This window comes from Myodes glareolus, chromosome 22 (genome assembly GCF_982192425.1).
Source record: "Myodes glareolus chromosome 22, mMyoGla1.1, whole genome shotgun sequence".
Classification (NCBI taxonomy): domain Eukaryota; kingdom Metazoa; phylum Chordata; class Mammalia; order Rodentia; family Cricetidae; genus Myodes; species Myodes glareolus.
Window position 1 is genome coordinate 37704979 of NC_142047.1, and position 19860 is coordinate 37724838.

Here is a 19860-nt window from a genome sequence, read left to right on the forward strand (position 1 = left end):
GGTGCAGCCCAGGCTCACTCCTCTATGATCCTGCTGTGCCACCCGTCTTGGGAAGAGTTACTTCCTGCCTATGTTTAATTCATGGCTGGGGGTTTGGGATGTGCTTCCCAAGAAAGGCAAGAACTCCCCTGGGGTTCTTTATGGGCCCACGGCCAAAGTCCCAGCCTCCTCCCCATGAGTGGGCTAGGGAATAGAAACTGTCCATGGGCTTGAAGGACATTGTCCCTGCCAGGGTACAGCCATCAAGTCGCTAATCCACAGTCCTGGAATGTCTGCAGGCCAATCAGCAGGGTCTTTGGGGGCTCCCCGAGGGTGCTAATAATCCTACAATGATTAGCAGGGGCCACGGGGTCAGTGCACACTGCTCTGCTTGCTGTTGCGGAGCAGACTGGCCAGACACTGGAGCTGGAGTAACGAGGCATTTAGAAGGGTTCTGTGTCTCTTTTGAAGCCTGTGCACCACCGAGGGGAGGCTGTTTGGACACAATGATGACTCACTAGCCTCCTCCTTTTGTCTGGCAGCTTAGCCTGACTCCTGGAAACTGTGAACAGCTTCACGGAGCCTGGGGTGGCTAGTTGAACTGCTGAGAGAAGCCATGTCTGCAGCACCAGGCAGGCCAAAGATTCAGCCAGAGCCCTGCCTGGGGCTGGGAGGCCAGAGCCAGTGGCTTGGTCTCTTGCTTGTGTTCCTGTCTGTCCTTGACATCTCCGGGACAGAGGTGCAGCAGGCTCCAACTCTCCAAGGTAAGGGATACTTAAGGCAAAAACGGGAGCAGAGGTGCTGTTTGTGAGCTTGAAGAAGGGGTACCAAGGGGTTTCTAGGAGTCAGGTACCCAAGACTGATGTAATATGATGGGAGGGCCCGTTATAACGATGCAGGGAGGGGGACATGGTGGAAGGATACTGGAGAGGAGGAAGGGTGAAGCAGATGGTCCAGGATTGGAGTTAAGGAAAGATACTAGTTAGAGCCTTCAGCTAAGACCTGAGAAGAAACTCAGTGGTAGAAAGGAGCTGCAGCCAGGACTGCTTCTAGCCCAGGGCTGGGTCTCTTATTCCCCTCATCATCCCCCACCCACAAACCAGTCAGTCACGCACAGCGTTGCTCTGGACTTGGCCTCTCCTCATCTACCTCCCTGTCTCTCTCCTGGCCTCCCTCCACCTCTGTCCTGGGAGTTCCCCCCTACATATCTATTGCCCCTCCTCATCTCAGATCTGAGTCCCTGGGCGGGGTTGCGCTCTCACCTGGCTAGGGGGATGTCCCAGATGCTGCTGGTCATCGGCCTAACCTTCTGTCCTGGCCTCCAGCCCTGAGCAGGAAGGAGAGTTTCTTAATCCTCTCCCTACACAACCGCCTGCGCAGCCAGGTCCAGCCTCCTGCAGCCAACATGCAGAGAATGGTGAGTATGCCCAACTGCTCTATCAAGAAGGTTGCCAGAGGGACTGAGTTCCAAAGTGAGCCCAGGAGGGTTTGCCCGTGTCAGGTCCCCTTTCCCCGGGGCACCATGGTCTTGGTTGCTGGAGATCTATGTAGCCTCTTCCTTCGGGGAAAGCCCTTAGTACGCAGGTCAGTGCCCTCAGCAACTCACACTGGCATAAAGGACAAACCTGCCTTTCCGGGCATCCTGTTGCCACGGGGATCAACAGGTATGAAGGAGCCAATCTAACCTCCTCCAGGGAAAAGGAGTTACACAAAGGAGTCCCGCAGAAACGAGAGAGGTGCGGGGCGGGGGGGGGGGGGGGAGGGGGGGACACCACGAGCAACATCCCGCTGGGCTGTGGGGGAACTGGTACACGACCAGGATTTGTCTAGCAAGTATTAGGGGCCTCTCCCAAGTTCCTCTCTCACTCACTTATTTGCAGTTTAGAACCTCCATGATGGAGGCTACAGGCTTATAGCTGATCATTCTGAGGGCTCAGTCGTACTGCCTTCATAGTCTAGGACCCCCATAGACCCAGCCCATGAGAACAGGCCAGGGAACAAGGGAGGACTTGGGTAAGGGAGGGCAAGGTTCCCCATGGCTGCCTCCCATAAAGTCCTCTGAGGCTGACAGCTGCAGTGGGTGGTGACCTTGAGAACTCAGGGGTCAGTTTCTCAGGAGGTGGGGGAGGGCCAGGAGGGAGCGGTCTGCTTCTCTCCCTTGCCCTACTCTGAGGGGCATTATCTCCTCCTCGTGCCTACTGTCTTGAGCAGCCAGAATCTTCCAAGTTGTAGTTGGAAGGCAGTGAGTCCTTCTACCCCCAGGACCCTGATGACTGAGGAGACTTAGGTTTAACTGATGGGTAGTTTGTACCTTTCTCGGGGTTCTTTAGTCAAAGGCCTGGAAAAAGCACATTTGACCAGAGGGGGGCAGCAGAGTTCTTCTGACTGTGGCCAGGGCCCGCTCTTAAGGAAAATACAAACCAGCCTACAAATCTGGGCACTATCCCCGATCAGATTACTAGATGGGGAACATGACTGCTGAAGTAATTCCCTTGCCTAGGCTGGTGCTGTTCCCTAAGAAATAGGGCCTAAGGGTGTTTATGCAAGGCTCAGGGAGGTGGAGGCTGAACCGTCTGTGGCTCTGCGCAGTGAGGAAAACAGCTCTGATCATTAGGCAGGCAAATTCAGTGTGAGCTGGCACCCCACCGATGCTCAAAGACCATGGAAGATGACTCATTTGCCATTAGCTTCCCTCTTATCTAAAGGCCGGTTGTAATCGTTCGTTTTGGTTGTCTGGAAAGGAATTTCACTGAGCAATTGTCTAGATCAGGTTGGACTGTGGGCGCATTCGTGATGTACAGTCTTGATATATTAACCGGCTTAGAGAGACCATTTAAAAGTAGGTGGCCCGAGCTGAGCAGAGTAGCACATGCCTTAACCCCAACACTTGGGAGGCAAAGGCAGGCAGATTTCTGTGAGTTTTAGGTCAGCCAGTTCTACACAGTGAATTACAAGACAGTCAGGGCTACACAGAGAGAAGCTGGATGGCACCATTCCCCGGGTTTGAGTTCTGGGCTGCTGTAGGACCAGGGAAAAGGAGGCCGCGAGCTGAGCACCACATGCACGGCTCATTCTCTCTCTCTCTCTCTCTCTCTCTCTCTCTCTCTCTCTCTCTCTCTCTCTTTCTCTCTGCTCTTGACTGGCTGTGACTAGCAGCTTCAAGTTCTTGCCTCCTTGACTTCTCTGCAGTGACGGACTGGAATTTGAGCAGAATAAACTGTCTCTCCCCAAGCCGATTTTGTCACACAGCAACTGGAAGGGAAAACCACCTAAGGATGTCTTTCTTTGTGCCACCCCCAGGACTGGAGCGAGAGCCTGGCCCGAATAGCTCAAGCCAGGGCAGCCCTCTGTGGCATTTCAGCCACACCAAACCTGGCATCTGTCCCACGGCACATCCCACAAGTGGGCTGGAATGTGCAGCTATTGCCCGTGGGCTCAGCATCCTTTGTCGAAGTGGTCAACCTCTGGTTTGCCGAAGGGCTGCAGTATAGACATGGGGACGCTGAGTGCGCCCACAATGCCACCTGCACCCACTACACACAGGTGAGTGTATTGCCAGTGAGGCTAGGGCGTGATCTCCCCAGTCATCTTAGAAGAGGCCATATTTTATCCTTAAAAGGGCACTGTCTATATTTAGGGGTAACCACACCAGAGCCCTGTGCCTTGGCTTTTCCTTCTGTCCCTCTACAGAAGAACCTTTCTCAAGTTTCTCAAGGTACATCATTCTCAAGAAAGTCTCCTTTTTATTCTCCATTTAACAACTATAAATATTTGTTGAGTGATTATACACACACACACACACACACACACACGTACACACACACACATATACACACTTCGTTCTGTTTAGAGGCTTAGTACAACATTGAATAACACAAGCAATGTTCTCAACATGTTTTAACACCTTTAGTATACACATAATGATAGTGAAATTGACCTGAAAAATTAAATAGAATCTTTGTCTTGTTTCTTGTTTTCTGAAATAAATTATATGACATTCGTTATAATTTGTCCCTAAAACTATTGGACTTGTTCCATTTTGGTTTCTTTTTGTTTTGTTTATTTGTTTGTTTGTTTGTTTTTTTCTTTTAAAGAGTAGAAAATGCCCTAAACCAGCTGAGGTGTCTTGCTGGCCTACTGGTCATTTCTTGATCCTTTCTCACTTAATGGGTTAATTTGGAGGGTTTTCCTCCACTTGAGACATGTCCTCAACTTGTAGCTCTAGCTGACATGGAACTCCATATGTAGACCAAGCTAGCCTCAAACTCACAGAGATCCACCTGCCTCTGCCTCCTGAGTACTGGGGTTAAAAGCATACCACCACATCTGGGAGAATTGGAGATTTTTTTTAAAAATTTTTTATTTATATTTTATGTTTGAATCCTCATCATATATACCTGCATGCCAGAAGAGGGCATCAGATACCAGATTCCATTATAGATATTTGTGAGCCACCATGTGGTTGCTGAGAATTGAACTCAGGACCTCTGGAAGAACAGCCAGTGCTCTTAACTGCTGAGTCATCTTTCCAGCCCTTCTTTTTATTTTGTTTTTGGTTTGTTTTGTTTTGTTTGTTTTTGTTTTGAGAAAGGATTTCACTATGTAGCTCTAGCTGTCTTTGAACTCATTCTGTGGAGCAGGTTAGCCTTGAACTTAGATATCCATTTGGCTCTGCCTCATGAGTGCTGAGATTAAAGACATGCACCACTATACCATGCCCTTGTTCCATTTTGTGTTTGTGTGTTTTCTATGTATGCCTGAGTAAGTGGACTACTGTTGTTTTGTTTAAAATTATAACTAATTTAACATTTTGTTTGTTTATGTGTCCCCCTCCATGTACATGCAGAGGTCAGAGAACAATTTGGGGGTTGGATCTCTGACTTTTTCATGGGTCCCAGAGACCAAACTGTTGGTTTTGTGCAGTTGGCGCTTTTACCTGCTGAGCTATCTCTCTGACTCACTGTTTTGTGGTTTGTTTGTTTGTTTGTTTGTTTTAACATTTTGTGTTGTGGCAGCCGCTTGTTTGTTCCTGGCTGCTCAGCCCCAAAATAACTACACAGAAACCGTATTAATTAAATCACTGCTTGGTCCATTAGCTCTAGTTTCTTATTAGCTAGCTCTTACATCTGAATTTAACCCATCTCTATTAAACTGTGTACCACCACGTGGCTGTGGCTTACCAGCGAAGTTCCATCCAGTGTCTGTCTCAGGCGAGGCTACATGGCTTCTCCTGAATCTGCCTTCTTTCTCCCTGCATTCAGTTGTGTGTGTGTGCGTGTGTGTGTGTGTGTGTGTGTGTGTGTGTGTGCACATGCCACAGTGTACATGTGGAGCGCAGAGGACAACTTGTAGAGGCTGTCTCTTCTTCTACCATAAGGAGGATTGAACTGTGAACTTCAGAACTAGCAGCGGTGCCTTTATCTGATAAGACCATCACTTTGTGTTTTGAGGCAGTGCCTTGCTGTGTATTCTTAGGCAGACCAGGCTGCCCTTGAACTTACAGTGCTCTGCTTTCCTCTCCCTCCCAAGTGCTGGATTACAGGGTTAGCGACCATTCCTGCTCCTCTGTCTTCTGATGTGAATTTTTATCTCATTAATAACAAGTCTTTTTGTTTTTGTTCTTTTGAAGTTTTTTTTTTCCTTTTGGGACAGGGTTTCATATAGCTCAGAATGGCCTTAGGCTTACTATGTAGCCCAGGATGCCCTTAAGTTGGTGGTCCTCTTGTCTCCAGCTTCCAAGTGCTGTGGCTACACAGGACTGTGTCATCGTGCCTAGCTTCCATCACAAAAGTTTTTTTTTTATGTGCATTGGGATTTTGCCTGCATGTATATCCTCTGGAACTGAAGTTATAGACAGTTGTGAACTGCCATGTGGGTATTGGGAATTGAACCCCGGTCCTTTAGAAGAACAGCCAGTGCTCACAATCCTTGAGCCATCTCTCCTGCCCCCATCCAATAAGGTTTATTTGTTTGTTTTGTTTTTTGAGACAGGGTTTCTTTGTGTAACCCTGGCTGTCCTGGAACTAGATCTGTAGATCAGGCTGGCCTTTAACAGAGATCCACCTGCCTCTGCCTCTCAAGTGCTAAGATTAAATCCACCTGGCATAAATTTTATTTGGTGCTTTTATTGTGAAGGCTGTTTTGTTATTGTTGTTGTTTGTTTTGTTTTGTTTTCAATGATGATACAAGATTGTTTGTTTTGAAGTATGTAATTAAATTTTCTTAATTTATCTCCTAAAATTATATTTTATCCCTTATTTTTCCTCTTTCTTTTATTCTTTAATTTTGAATATATGTAGTACTAGTGATCCAACTCAGGGCCTTGCATGTGATGGGAAAACACTTTATCACTGAACTAAAACTGTAGCTTTAAAATTATAAACTTAAAAATTACATTATATTAAAGCAAGACATGGAGCATGCCTGCAATCCTAGGACTCAGGAGGCAGAGGCTGGAGGATCGGGAGTTCAAAGTCATCCTTGGGTACACAGAGAGTTTGAGGCTAACCTAAACGATATGAGATCGTTCATTAAAAAGAGAAAGTATGGGTTAGTGGACTGGGGAATGTGGCTGAATGGTAGGGCAGCATGTGCCAGGCCCTGAATTAAATCTCCAGCAGGAAAGCACAGCCTATAAACGGCACATGATGGAATATACCTTTAATTCTAACATCTGGGGGACAGAAACAGGCGGGACTCTATGAGTCTGAGGCCAACCTGTTTACATAGTGATTTCTTGTCCAGTGTTGCATGCTGCATAACGAGACCTTGTCTAAATGTGAGTATGTGTGAGTGTGTGTGCGCACATGTGCATGCGTGTGCGTGTGTGTGTATGTGTCCGTGTGTGTGCGTGTATATGTGCGTGTGTGTGTGCATTTATATGTGTGAGTGTCTGTGTGCATGTCTATGTATGTATGTGTGTGAGTGTCTGTGTGTATGTGTGTGTGCGTGTCTGTGTATGTATGTGTGTGTGTGTCTGTGTATGTATGTGTGTACATGTATGTGTGTGTGTAACAGTTGTTCTCAACCTCCCTAATGCTGTGACCTTTTAATACAGTTCCTCATGTTGTGGTGACTCCCAACCATAAAATTATTTCATTGCTACTTCATGACTGTAGTTTTGCTGCTGTTATGAATCGTAATGTGAATATCTGATAAGCAGTGCTATAGGGAGAAGTGAAGGCTGGTGGCCATGTTTACATCTTACCCAAGGCCCTTGATAGCAAAGTCTTTCTTCCGTCACTCTTTCCATCTGCCCATGATCCCCCCTCCTTTCAACACTTAGTAACCTTCCATCTTCACCCCTTCCATTTACAAGCTTCCCTCAATTCTGATGGCTCGGTTCAGCATAGCTCTGTTCCTCGGGCCCCAGGGAGGTAAGGAGCCACCTGTCTGCCTGGTTGAGGCCAAAGCCTCCCTAGGTATAATTGTCTGAGCTGCAATCCCCCTGCCTGAAGTAAGGCTAGTCTGAAAGGGTGTCTGTGCCATTGTGTTCTCTGCAGCTTGTGTGGGCCACCTCCAGCCAGCTGGGCTGTGGGAGGCATGTATGCTCTGTGGACCAGGCAGTCATGGAAACCTTTGTCTGTGCCTACTCCCCTGGGTAAGATCCTCCTAACCTCACCAGAGGCTGGGTGATAGCTGGGGGGAGGGGTGAATGACAGGGAGGCTGGAACTGAAGGGGAGATGTGTGTGGATGACTCCCTCTTAGGGTGCACCCAGCTACCCAAAATGTCTTTCCCCTTATTCTGCATGAGAGAGAAGTAGATAAAAGGAAGAAGATATAAAAGATTCTGGCCATGAAGGAACAGGACTTGTTCATGAATGTCTTTCCTGCTCTGAGGGAAAGTGTCCAGGATTGACACAGAAATCATCTCTCATTTCCTCGCTGGTCTCCTGGCACATCCAGTCCTCTGAATACCTAACTGGGCCAGAGTGCTAAAGGGGCCCATGGGAAAGGCAGCCAGGACCCATTCCTTCCCTCTCCAAGGCCCCTCCTCAACTCTTCCCAAAGCTCCTGGTCCTGCCCTGCCCAAGGCCAGGTTCTCCAGACCCTCTGATGCTTGCTTGCTCTCACAGAGGCAACTGGGACGTGAATGGGAAGACAATCGCCCCTTATAAGAAAGGCTCCTGGTGTTCACTCTGCACAGCCAGTGTCTCGGGCTGCTTCAAGGCTTGGGATCATGCAGGGGGCCTCTGTGGTGAGTGTCTTGCCATATTTGCCTCCTGGGACAGCAGGTCCATGAGGGTTAGAATTGGTGGGAACTAGCCGTCCGAGGGGCTGTCCCAGAAGCCTTGGCCTCAGCACCCAGGAAAGCGCCTGCCTGACCTGCTGGAAAGAGGCCTCTTCTCAGAATTATCTACTCTTCTCACCAGAGGTCCCCAGAAACCCATGTCGCGTGAGCTGCCGAAATCATGGATATCTCAACTTTAGCACTTGTCTCTGTCACTGTCCTCCTGGCTACACAGGGAGGTACTGCCAAGGTGAGGATTCGGTGTTCATTCTGGCTGAGCCTGAGGGGTGAGTGTGAGGGAGACACACCTCGGTCGGCATACACCTCTTCTGTGGTGTGTACTGGAGCTGGAACAGTGGGACCGCTGGACGGCTGAAGTGGCCAGACATTCAGAGAGTTCCGAGGGAGTCTCAAGTGCATTAGAAGTGTTGACTACTATCCGGGAGGTGGTGGCGCACGCCTTTGATCCCAGCACTCGGGAGGCAGAGGCAGGTGGATCTCTGTGAGTTCGAGGCCAGCCTATTCTGCAGAGTGAGTTCCAGGACAGGCTCCAAAGCTACACTGAGAAATCCTGTCTTGGAAAAAAAAAAAAAAAGAAAGAAAGAAAGAAAAAGAAAAACATTTCAACCACTGTCTTAAAAAAAAATACTATTTATTTATTTATTATATTTACAGTATTCTCAGTACTCTGCCTGCAGGCCAGAAGAGGGCACAAGATCCCATTACAGATGGTTGTGAGCTGCCATGTGGTTGCTGGAATTGAACTCAGGACCTTTGGAAGAGCAGGCAGTGCTCTTAATCACTGAGCCATCTCTCTGGCCCATCAACTGTCTTTTCACACTTTGTACATCCATTCAGTAAAAACTCACTGAGTCCCAAGTGTGTACCATACCCTGATATGTACGTGTATATAATATAGTCATATTATATATATTATATATAGTCATATTATATATAAGTCATATATATATATATATATATATATATATATATATATATATATGATTTAAAGTGCTTAGAGCTATAACCCTAGTGCCTGGGAGACTGAGGCAGCGTGACTGTCATGAGCTCCAGATCAACCTAGGCTACACAGTGAACTATAGCTCAGCTAGGGCTATAGAGTAACAATTGACTTAAAAAAATAAAAGGAATCAGATTTGACCCTTTAGACTATCTATTGAAACAAAGATAGAATTAGGAGACAGAAGGGGCCCCTCCTGTCCCACTGCCCACTCTCCGTGACCTTCTGAGCCTCAGACTGCTTCTCTCTACAATGAGAATCAAACCAAAGCAGCCAAGCATGGCAGTAGCTGGCAGCCCCCTGAGCTCCTTCTCTGGGAGGGCATTCTTGCTGTGGCTGGCCTGTCAAGGCAGCATGAGGTCCAGGTGGTTAGAGGCTTAGCATTCTGCTCTTCTGCTCGGTCCCGGCAGTGCGGTGCAGTGTGCAGTGTGTGCATGGCCGGTTCCGGGAGGAAGAATGCTCCTGTATCTGCGATGTCGGCTATGGAGGAGCCCAGTGTGCCAGTGAGTACCAACCTGAGGTTGCTTTCAGAACCCTCTTCAGTGTGTGTGTGTGTGTGGTGGGGGGGGGGGGGGGGCTGGATCTGACTTTGCCAGCTCATGACAGTTCATGTGTCAAACTATTGCCAACTCCTTGCTCAGGAAAAACACTAATATCCTCAAATTGGTCATGGTGGGGTATTTATTCGACGGAACTGGCAAATGCTACAAACTATGGATTTATGGCGGGGAGTTCAAGGCAAGGTTTCTCTGTATAGTCCTGGCTGTCCTAGAGAGCTCGCTCTGTAGACCAGATTGGCCTCACTCAGAGATCCACCTGCTTCTGCTTCCTGAGTGCTGGGACTAAAGGTGTGTGCCACTACTACTCGGTTTATGGACTATTTTTTTTTCTCAAAGTTTATTAAAATACAAAAGTCTCCATTTCCGCCCCTCCTCCCAACCTCCTCCCACTCCCCCCGGACTTTTTTTTAATGATATTTTATTTGTGTGTGCGTGCCACAGAGCAGGTGTGGATGTCAGAGAACAATTTGTGGAGGTCAATTCTCCCCTTCCACAATGTGGGTCCTGGGCATTGAACCCAGAGCGTCAGGCTGGGCAGCAAGCGCTTCGCCTACTGAGACATCTCACCAGCCCTGAGTTCCCCAGCCCCCTCTTTCTCTCTCTTGAGAGATCTCATACTTGCAAACTTACCAGCACACTACTGATTTCTCCCATTTCCAGTTTGGAGTAGTTGGCTGAAACCTGAGGTACCTTGAACTTAGCTCAGCCTGGTGGGAGAGGGTAAGGATTCTGAGGTCCTCACACAAACTTGGGCTTTCTTGTTCCTACTGCTAGCCAAGGTACACTTCCCTTTTCACGCCTGTGACCTGAGGATTGATGGGGACTGCTTCATGGTGTCTTCTGAGGCAGACACCTATTACGGAGCCAAGATGAAATGTCAGGTGAGGGTTGACCCTCACCTTCCCAGGGTCGTAATGGGGTGACTGTAGGCTAACTTCTCCTGGCCTCGTTCTCTTCATTAGTAAAAATCAGGAGTCATAGAGTCAAGGCTCATACAAGCCAGGAGCCCACTTAGCACCCAGGAACAAGGCTCCACCCCACTCCTATGGAAGGAGCTGTCTTGACTCAGCTCCAGCTGGTAGTGGACATGCTGGGATGCCATGTCAGGCTGGCCAGAACACAGAGTTTCCTAAAGCCAGAAACTCAAGTTTTCCTTAGCATTTCTTGACTTGCTAATATTGACAATTGGTCTGATTATATTCAAGATGCCTTGTTATTGAGACAAAACTCTTGTGAGAGCAGGGCCATTCTTAGGCCCATGAGCTGTGCACACATAGAGGGAAGTCTAACAGCAGAAAGAAAAAGAATTTCCATTCTCAGAGGCAGGGGGTTGTTGGGGGTGGAGGTAAAGACAGCCCAGCCAGCACACACATTTGGGACCCTGGCCACGGTGGGACAACAGAATGGGCAGATAGTTTGGGGCCTGATCGCTACAGTCTGTCCCATATGACCCAGAGTGGGGTTGCAGGGAAAAGGCGGGGTCCTAGCCCAGATCGAGAGCCAGAAAGTACAAGACATCCTTGCCTTCTACCTGGGCCGCCTGGAGACCACCAACGAGGTGACCGACAGTGACTTTGAGACCAGGAATTTCTGGATTGGTGAGTGCTTGGCAGTTGATGGGGTAATCGGGAAGACCTTAAGTTCTACAAAACCTAGGAAAACAGAGACTATGGCAACCCTCATCACCCACCAACAGATAGCAAGGGAACGGCAAGGGTTTGGGGCATGGAGTGGGTCGGTAGTCAGGAGGGTCTCCTTCCCTGGGAAGAGGGCTGCAGAAAGGGAAGAACCACAGTCGGGGAAGAGTTCTGGAAAGAGAGGTTTAATATCTGGGAGGTTGAAAGGTACTAGGCAACAGGCTTCTGGACTCTCAGACGATGGGCAACCTTGGCTATCCTGGCGCAGGCCTCACCTACAAGGCATCTAAGGACTCCTTCCGCTGGACTACCGGGGTGCACCAGTCCTTCACCAGTTTTGCCTTTGGGCAGCCTGACAACCAGGGGTGAGTCTAGCTGGGATGCTTACCACCTCCTCTGGGCCCACTTCCCACTTGGACCTATCTGTCTGAGCTTCAGATGCCCCTGAAGAACCTTCACCCAGCCTGTAAAGGTCTGGACCTGACCTGGTGTTAGGTACCAGGGAAGCCTGGACCCAACTGATGCAGACACGGGGCTGAGTTCAGGAAGGCACAGAGGCACATTACATGGAAGAGGGGACTCAAGAAGTTTCCATCCAGCCGGGCGGTGGTGGCACACACCTTTAATCCCAGCACTCGGGAGGCAGAGGCAGGCGAATCTCCGTGAGTTTGAGGCCAGCCTGGTCTACAGAGCGAGTTCCAGGACAGGCTCCAAAAAGCTACACAGAGAAACCCTGTCTCGAAAAAAAAAAATTCCATCCATGTAGCATTGTTATTTGCACTGGCTACCTGTAGTGATGGAGGAGGGTTAACTGTCTATGTGTTACTTTCATTGGTTAATAAAGAAACTGCCTTGGCCTTTTTGATAGGCCAGCCCTTAGATGGGTGGAGTAGACAGAACAAAATTGTGGGAGAAAGAAAGCAGAGGCAGGCAGTCGCCATGACTCTCCTCTCCGAGACAGCTGCAGGTTAGAATCCTCCTGGTAAGCCACCACCTCGTGGTGCTACACAGATTATTAGAAATGGGTTAGATCAATATGTAAGAGTTAGCTAATAAGAGGCTACAGATAATGGGCCAAGCAATGTTTAAAAGAATACAGTTTCCGTGTAATTATTTCAGGGGTAAAACTAGCTGGGAGGCGGGCGGCGGGAAGTAGCCCACTGCTCCTTCTACACTGTAGCCCACTCCCTTACCTATCTACTGCCTGCATCAATTCATCATCTCTGGCACCCACCCATCTGCATTCTTCATGCGTACCTCCACCAGATGTCCTGTACAGAGAACATTCTGGCTATGTGGCATCGCCCTGGTCTTCAAAGCCCAGGGGTGCCATAATAGGGACTGAGGTGGTGAGTCTATATCTGGAGTCACCCAGGACTCCAGATCGCTCTCCCGGCACACCCTCATTGCAGCCACGCCCGACTGAACGGCCAGCAGATATTTATTCTCTTGGTGGCGGAAGGATGAGGGCCTGTCTATTCCTGCCACGGCTAAGTGCTGAACCCGGCTGGGTAGGGAGTGACAGAGGCCTCCCAGTCTCCCTGTGGAGAGTTGCCGTGTGCAGGGAACAGAGTGGCACTGGCTCCCAGCAGCCCCTGGGTCTCACAGATGCGGGTATCCTAAAGGGGTACAGGGTTGATGACGCTAGTCAATTCCTAATTTCATTCCTCTCCCCCAAGCAGTCTTTATTCTGGCCCCACAGGTTTGGAAACTGTGTGGAGATGCAGGCATCTGCTGCCTTCAACTGGAATGACCAACGTTGTAAAACTCGAAACCGTTATATATGTCAGTTTGGTGAGACCACGCTCTCGGCTTTCCTCCCTTGGTACCTGTCCCCTGGTGTGCTAATGGTCCGCTCTCTGTTGCTTGGACATCCAAGTCCTAGGAATATAGTGTTTCTGGGTGCACAGAGTCAGAGAGAGTTTCCTGCTCAGGGCCTTGTATTTACAGCTGTCTGAGGCTGAGAGGATGATGATGGCCCAGCATCGCGAACCGTGCCCCTGCAGAGAAACAGGACTGGACCCACATCTTGCTCGAGAGTTCTCCAGGGTTCCCCTCCTCCTATCATAAAAGTTATCACCTGGGGATCTATCAGATTCCCTACTGTGCCCTAATGGCATACAACCCAATAACCTATGCGGGAGGGGCAGAAGAGAAACCTGGACCATCCCAATTGCCAGCATCCACCTATTAGAATTTGGAGTTCCCCAAGAGAACACAGCCATGGCTACTTCTGGATGAGTACAGCCGAGCCCCCTCAGGGGGACTCACTGTGTTATGCTTCCTTTCCAGCTCAGAAGCACATTTCCCTGTGGGAGCCAGGGCCCTGAGCCTGGCCAAGCAGCTTCTGCCATCCCTGGGTACACAGGTCAGTTTGCCTGGCTGCTCACCTGTGTGAAGCAAGGGCCTGGCTGGGACTCAATGTCTAACATCTACAGAGGTCTCAGAACTTGCACAATGCTGGACGTTGGTTAAGGGTAGCATTGAAGCCCATGAGAAATGAATACGGAGTCCTAAAGGAGCCTAGCATAGGAAGAGAAGAGTCAGGGACCCTCAGCCTGCTTTTGAGTGGAAAGATGGATTTCCATGGACCCCCGAAGCAAAAGCCAGAGCCAGTAGCCAGAAGATGTTCTGCTCCATCTGAAACCAAACTCCCTTGGGCAGCTGGAATTTCCCAGACCACAGGCTTTACAAAGAATTAAATGACATTATGAATCAGCTGCCTTTGTGATTGGTCAGTTTTTTTTCCTTTTTTCCCTGTGTGTTTTTTCTTTTTATATCGTTGTTGCAGTCACTGTTTTATTTTGTTGTGCTTGCCAATTTCTGACTGGCCTCAAATTCACTGTGTAGTCCAGGCTGGCCTCCAACTCATAACAAGCCTCCTTCCATAGCTTCCGGGATTCTGGAACTTTAGGGATGCACCATCATGCCTAGTCAACTGCTGCCCCTGAAGGGGCACTCAGATGGTGGAGAAGATAGTCCTGGGACAACCAGAGAGGCTGGCGCTTCAACCAGAGAGGCTGGCGCTTCAGAGTCGTTGGTCCCTTTCAGCTCGTCCTCGGGACCTAAGCCACACTCTGGGCGTTTTCACGCTCCCTAGTATCTTAGAGACCCAATTCTTTGCCTTAAGGACCTCCTGCTCCTCCTCTTCTTCCTCCTCTTCCTCTTCTTCTTCCTCCCCGGCCTCCTCCTTCTCTTTTCCTTCTTGTCTTTTCTTTTTTCCTATCAGCTCCCAACATTGTGCCTCAAGCAGCAAGGTTAAAAAAAAAAACTATACCCTGGAAATCTGGGGAGTGGTGTGTGGTGTCTCCACCTGGGGAGTACTATCACACATCACCTTCACATCACAGTTCATCTTCCAGTTGAGGAAATGCCAGCAGGGAGGTTGAGTAACTTGCCCAAAGTAGCACAGCTGAGAAACAAACCTGGTCAATTTGGGTGATATCATTTAATATTTCTATTTTCTTTCACCGATTTAACCTTTTTAACGAAGCCAGGAAGGCACACAGGAAGAACTGGTGTCCCCCACTCATAGTGTGGACACTTGAGGGACATACCATATGCCCATATAGGTGGAAGTTCAACTAGGGACTTTATTTTCCTTGGTGTGGCAAACTCTCCTAAGCCAGGGCATCTTTTCCCCCCAGTCTATAAAAGTTCATTTTGCTGCCTTGTCTGCCTGGACCAGGCCTGAATGAAGCATTACTGACTGCTTCCGATGATCCCAGCTTGGAGGCAGAAGGGCCCTACTTTCTTGCCTTACACCCCGCCCGTGCCCTCCTCCCTCCCTTCTCACCTCTCCCCTACCCCTGCCTTTAGTTGGAGTCCTATTGGGGAGACAAGAATTTGAAGCAACCTTAAGCTGTTCAGGAGGATTCAAGTACCAAGACAACAGCCCTGCAAAAGACGTCATCCCGCCTCCAGAAGCACCAGCTGGACCGGTGCCCCGCCCCCCTCCCTCATGACCTTAGCCCCACCTCCTCCGAGTGAGATGGTCCCGCCCACCTCCTCAGTAAACCAGTCTCTCCCACTGTGACTGGAGTTTGTCACCTGGCCCAAGCACCTGCCTTTAATCCCAGCACTTAGGAGGCAGAGGCAGGCAAATCTCTAAATTCTAGGCCAACCTTTCTACAGAGTGAGTTCCAGGACAATCAGGGTTACAAAGAGAAACCCTGTCTTGAAAAACCAAAACCAAAACCTAAAACAAACAGTAACAACAAAAACCCTTAAAGGGTAAATACGAAGATAAGGTTAATGTTAATGACTTAATTTTTTCCTTTACTGGAGATCAAACCCAGGTTCTCACACCTAACAGGCAAGCACTGTATGTACCACGGAGCGTTGTTTCCCAACCCACTTACTAATGTTGTTGTTTTGCACCTGAAGAGACTGTCTTGGGGTGTGCTTGGGCAGTGTTCCTTATTTCCTGGAGATCATGCACAGATAATCTGAGCTTTACTGGCCTAGGGCACCTACAGAAGGGGGCCTTCAATGGGCATCACTTTACTATGCAACCATTAGCACAACTACCCTGACTTGACTTCAATATGATCCTTCTACTCCTTTTTGGCAGGAGCTGAAACGGTCCTGAAAAGCTTTGTGTTTGTTGGGTTCTTTGTTCTAAGGGACACGGGATTAGCTGTCTTATCAAAGCATGCCATGAACTGCTGGAATCTCTTCCTTTAATACCAGCTGGATTTTCACTGTCCCCTAGCTACTCACTGGCCTTAGATTGCCCACTGTTTCCTATCGGGCTTCTTCCTCTGCGTACTCTTGGTTTTATATTTGTATGAATCATGGTTGTAAGCTACAAAAACTAATTCTGACAACTCTAAGCAGAAATGAGTTTGTGGAAGACATTTGTTAGCCCCTGGGGCTGTGGAAGAGCAAGAGAATCAGATCTGGGAGATCTGGCATGGCAGAGACGGCTTCATGAAGCGCTCATTGCCTCTGCTAGGTACAGGAATCACAACTGACACCACAGACGTGGGACAGAGATGCCACCGCTGTTTAAAGCAGGACTTACGGGTCTGATAGGAAGCCCTGAGTCGTGTGCCCAGGTCTTGGCTCTAAGGAAGACTGGGTAAGGAAAGTAGAAAGAGGTGTGTTCAGCTTCAGCTTGCTTCCACATAGTGAGAAACTGACTCCTCCCGCAAGTTGTTCTCTGACCTCTACACATACTCAGTGGCACCACTGTGAAGACGCACATATGCACACAAATACAAATAAATAAATAGACGTAATTTTTTTTGTTGTTTTTTTGTTTTTCAAGACAGGGTTTTGCTGTAGTTTTAGAGCCTGTCCTGGAACTAGCTCTTGTAGACCAGGCCGGCCTCGAACTCACAGAGATCCGCCTGCCTCTGCCTTCTGAGTGCTGGGATTAAAGGCGTGCGTCACCACCACCTGGTTAAATAAACACAATTTTAAAAATTAAAAATGGAAAGAATTTCAAAATAACAAAACTTGAAGTTCTCCTAATGGGACCCCCGTTTGACTGCACAGGTTAATGACCACAAAGCCTGCCTCTGCACTTGAGGATGGGGTCCCACGTGTTTTTGATATCATTCCATGCCAATGGATCAAAGGAGTCCCAATTCAGAGGAGCCCCACTTCAGACCCTTGCTTGCTTACCCTCCTATCAATGTGAATTTAAACACTGCTGCGGGGGACCCAGTCCCCTATTGGACACTGCCTTCCAGGTCACAGGAGAATCTGTAGCAGAACTGAGACCACACCCCCTCCAGATCCCATCTGTCCAGACGATGAGGGGGAATCCAGGGTCCTCAGCACCCTCCTCCCAGGCTTGACCCAATTCTTCGCTGTCGTTCCTTAGTCTATTGAACTCAGTCGGCCCCACAGATTCCAAGGGAGCCATCTTCCCACCACTTCTGTCAGCAGTGCCTGGAGGCAGCATCACCAAAAGATGTTGTAGGACCTTTCCCCATATGGAGCTTTGTTCTTTGCTTCCTTGACCCTGGCATATCCACCAGGAGCAGGCTACAGAACTCAGAGTTCCTTTGTATTTTCTTCTTTAATTGGCAAGGCTAAAACATCTAAAACCCTTCTTTAGCAAATGTGTGTTGGGGGCGTGATAGAAAGATGGCTTAGTGGGTCAGAGAGATTCCTGCATTGCAGGAGTCCCTGCAAGCATCTTGGCAGGCAGGAAAACAAACCACAGAGAGGAGAACGAGCCAGGTGGTGGTGGCGCACACCTTTAATCCCAGCGCTAGGGAAGCAGAGGCAGGTTGATCTCTGAGTTTGAGGTCACCCTGGTCTACAGAGCCAGTTCCAGGACAGCCAGTGCTACACAGAGAAACCCTGTCTTGAAAAACCAGAAGGAAAAAAGGTGAGAGTGAGAGAGCTCAGTTCAGCCCAACTTAGTCAGTGGTCAGGCTGGATCAAATGTCTAGACAGTCTGATGTCAGGCGGTTTATTGTACACATATTTAAACACAATAGAATTTGGGAAAAAGTTTCCAGGCAATAATTATTCCAATTCTAGGTGCACAACAAAGTTGATAGTACGCATGACTGCATAGAAACACCTTTACAAAGTAAGGCGTAGGGCAGCTGTTTTCAACCTTCCTTCCTAACGCTGTGACCCTTTAATACAGTTCCTCATGTTGTGGTGACCCCCCCCACTATAAAATTATTTCATTGCTACTTCATAACTGTGAATTTGCTACTGTTATGAATCATAGTGTAAATATCTGATAGTCAGCCCCTGTGAAAAGATCCCCCTTTTTAACAACCCCACACTTAAATGGGTCAAGACCCACAGGTTGAGAACCATTGGCCTAGGATCTGCTATGGTCTCTGACTAAGATAGTATAAAGGTTATCAGGTTATAAAGTACATGTAACATCTCTCTAATTGTGAGATAAAGATAAAGGTCTGGGGAGAAGAGTCTGGGATAATCATTCTCAGGGATTTGGGTGAGGTCTGGCTCTGTAGATAGCAAAATGTCACCAGGTCACTTCCAGCTTTCTGAATGGAATGCAAGCGTTTTATTTCCTCCATTGAGGAGATACCTCTGTGTGTTTAAGTTTGGACCTCAGCATACAAACGAAAAAAAGAGAAAAATAAAAAATAAAATAAAAACAGTTGTGGCCGGGCACCTGCTTATATCCCCAACACTTGGGTTTGGGGATAGGAAAGTTAGTGGAACTTATTGGCTGCCAGTCTAGTTCCAGGTTCAGCAGGAAACACTATATTTTGTTTTTTCGAGACAGGATTTCTCTATGTAGCCCTGGCTGTCCTGGAACTCACTTTTTAGACCAGGCTGGCCTTGAACTCACAGAGATCCACTTGCTTTTGCTTCCCTAGTGCTGAGATTAAAGGCATGCAGTATCACTAGCCCTGGGTGGAGAAACACTGTCTTAAAGGCATCAGGCAGAGTGACATAGAGTAGGACCCCAGATATCCTCTTTTGAATTCTGGGTGCATTCTCTCTGTCTCTGTCTCTATTTCTGTCTGTCTCTATTTCTGTCTGTCCGTCTGTCTGTCTGCTGTCTCTCTCTCTCTCTCTCTCTCTCTCTCTCTCTTTCACACACACACACACACACACACACACACACACACACACACACACACAATGTGAGCCAAGAGGCTATTTTGAATTTAAAATATTTTTCTTGGTATGGTGGTCAGTGCCTGTGGCTTTCTGGTGGCTGGTTAAGGTGAGAGGGTCATGAATTAGAGGCTAGCCTGGTCTATTAGGTAGAGCAGGAGGTGAGGGACCCAGAAGTTAAAGCTTCCACAATCAGCATTCCCTACATATTGAACTATGGGGCTTGATTACATATAGGCAGAAGGAGCCCTGACTCTTAGGCGATTGGAAAACTCAGTAATGTTTATGAAACATTATTAAAGTAAATTAAACAGATCTGTAGTCCAGGTTGACCTTGAACTCTCCATTCCTCTTGTCCTACCTTCAGAACATACAGGCATATGCCTCCTTTAAGGTTTGTTTGTTTTTTTTTTTGTTTGTTTGTTTTTTGTTTTTAAAGCTGTCTGAAATCTGGGAGGTTATTTGTGTGAAGGCAAAAGTCTTGTGAACTTAGGATTTAATGAAAAAAAAGTTTCTTTTTCGGGCCAGCAAAATGACTCAGGGGGTAATTGTTGTTGCTGTCCATCTTAACGAGCTGAATTTCATCCTTGTGACTCCGACAAGTTGTCCCATTCCATATGCACTCTGTGCTGTGTGACTCGGCCCCAGTAATAACACGGATGCTTCTAAAAGTTCCTTTTGCTTCTGGCTCCCAACAATCCCGGCTTTGTGGCTTAGCACAGAAGCAGGTGTTGGCCGTGGGTGTGGGTGTGGCAGGCTAGTGCAAGGGGAGCGGGCACAGGCGCTCTCTAGCCTGGGTTGAAGTGTTCTTAACCAGACCCAGCATTGGCTGTCTCCTCAGAGGACACAAGGACCATGGGCAT

General features: G+C 48.3%; 1 protein-coding gene across 3 annotated transcripts; it reads left to right on the forward strand.

Moving 5' to 3' along the window:
- The first annotated feature begins 394 nt into the window (after window positions 1-394).
- On the forward strand, window positions 395-14126 carry Clec18c (C-type lectin domain family 18 member C). Of its 3 annotated transcripts, XM_087900172.1 has the most exons (13): window positions 395-743; window positions 1305-1396; window positions 3280-3522; window positions 7482-7579; window positions 8056-8177; window positions 8353-8460; window positions 9642-9734; window positions 10566-10672; window positions 11260-11389; window positions 11697-11793; window positions 11924-11977; window positions 13131-13222; window positions 13721-14126. In XM_087900172.1, the coding sequence occupies exons 1-13, from the start codon at window positions 596-598 to the stop codon at window positions 13756-13758; spliced, it is 1422 nt and encodes a 473-aa protein (XP_087756298.1). In that variant the 5' UTR covers window positions 395-595; the 3' UTR covers window positions 13759-14126. The 3 variants fall into 3 exon arrangements, with proteins under 3 accessions (XP_087756298.1, XP_087756299.1, XP_087756300.1); XM_087900173.1 differs by lacking the exon at window positions 11924-11977; XM_087900174.1 differs by lacking the exon at window positions 11924-11977 and having other exon boundaries at window positions 565-743; window positions 9642-9842.
- Window positions 14127-19860: the final 5734 nt, after the last annotated feature.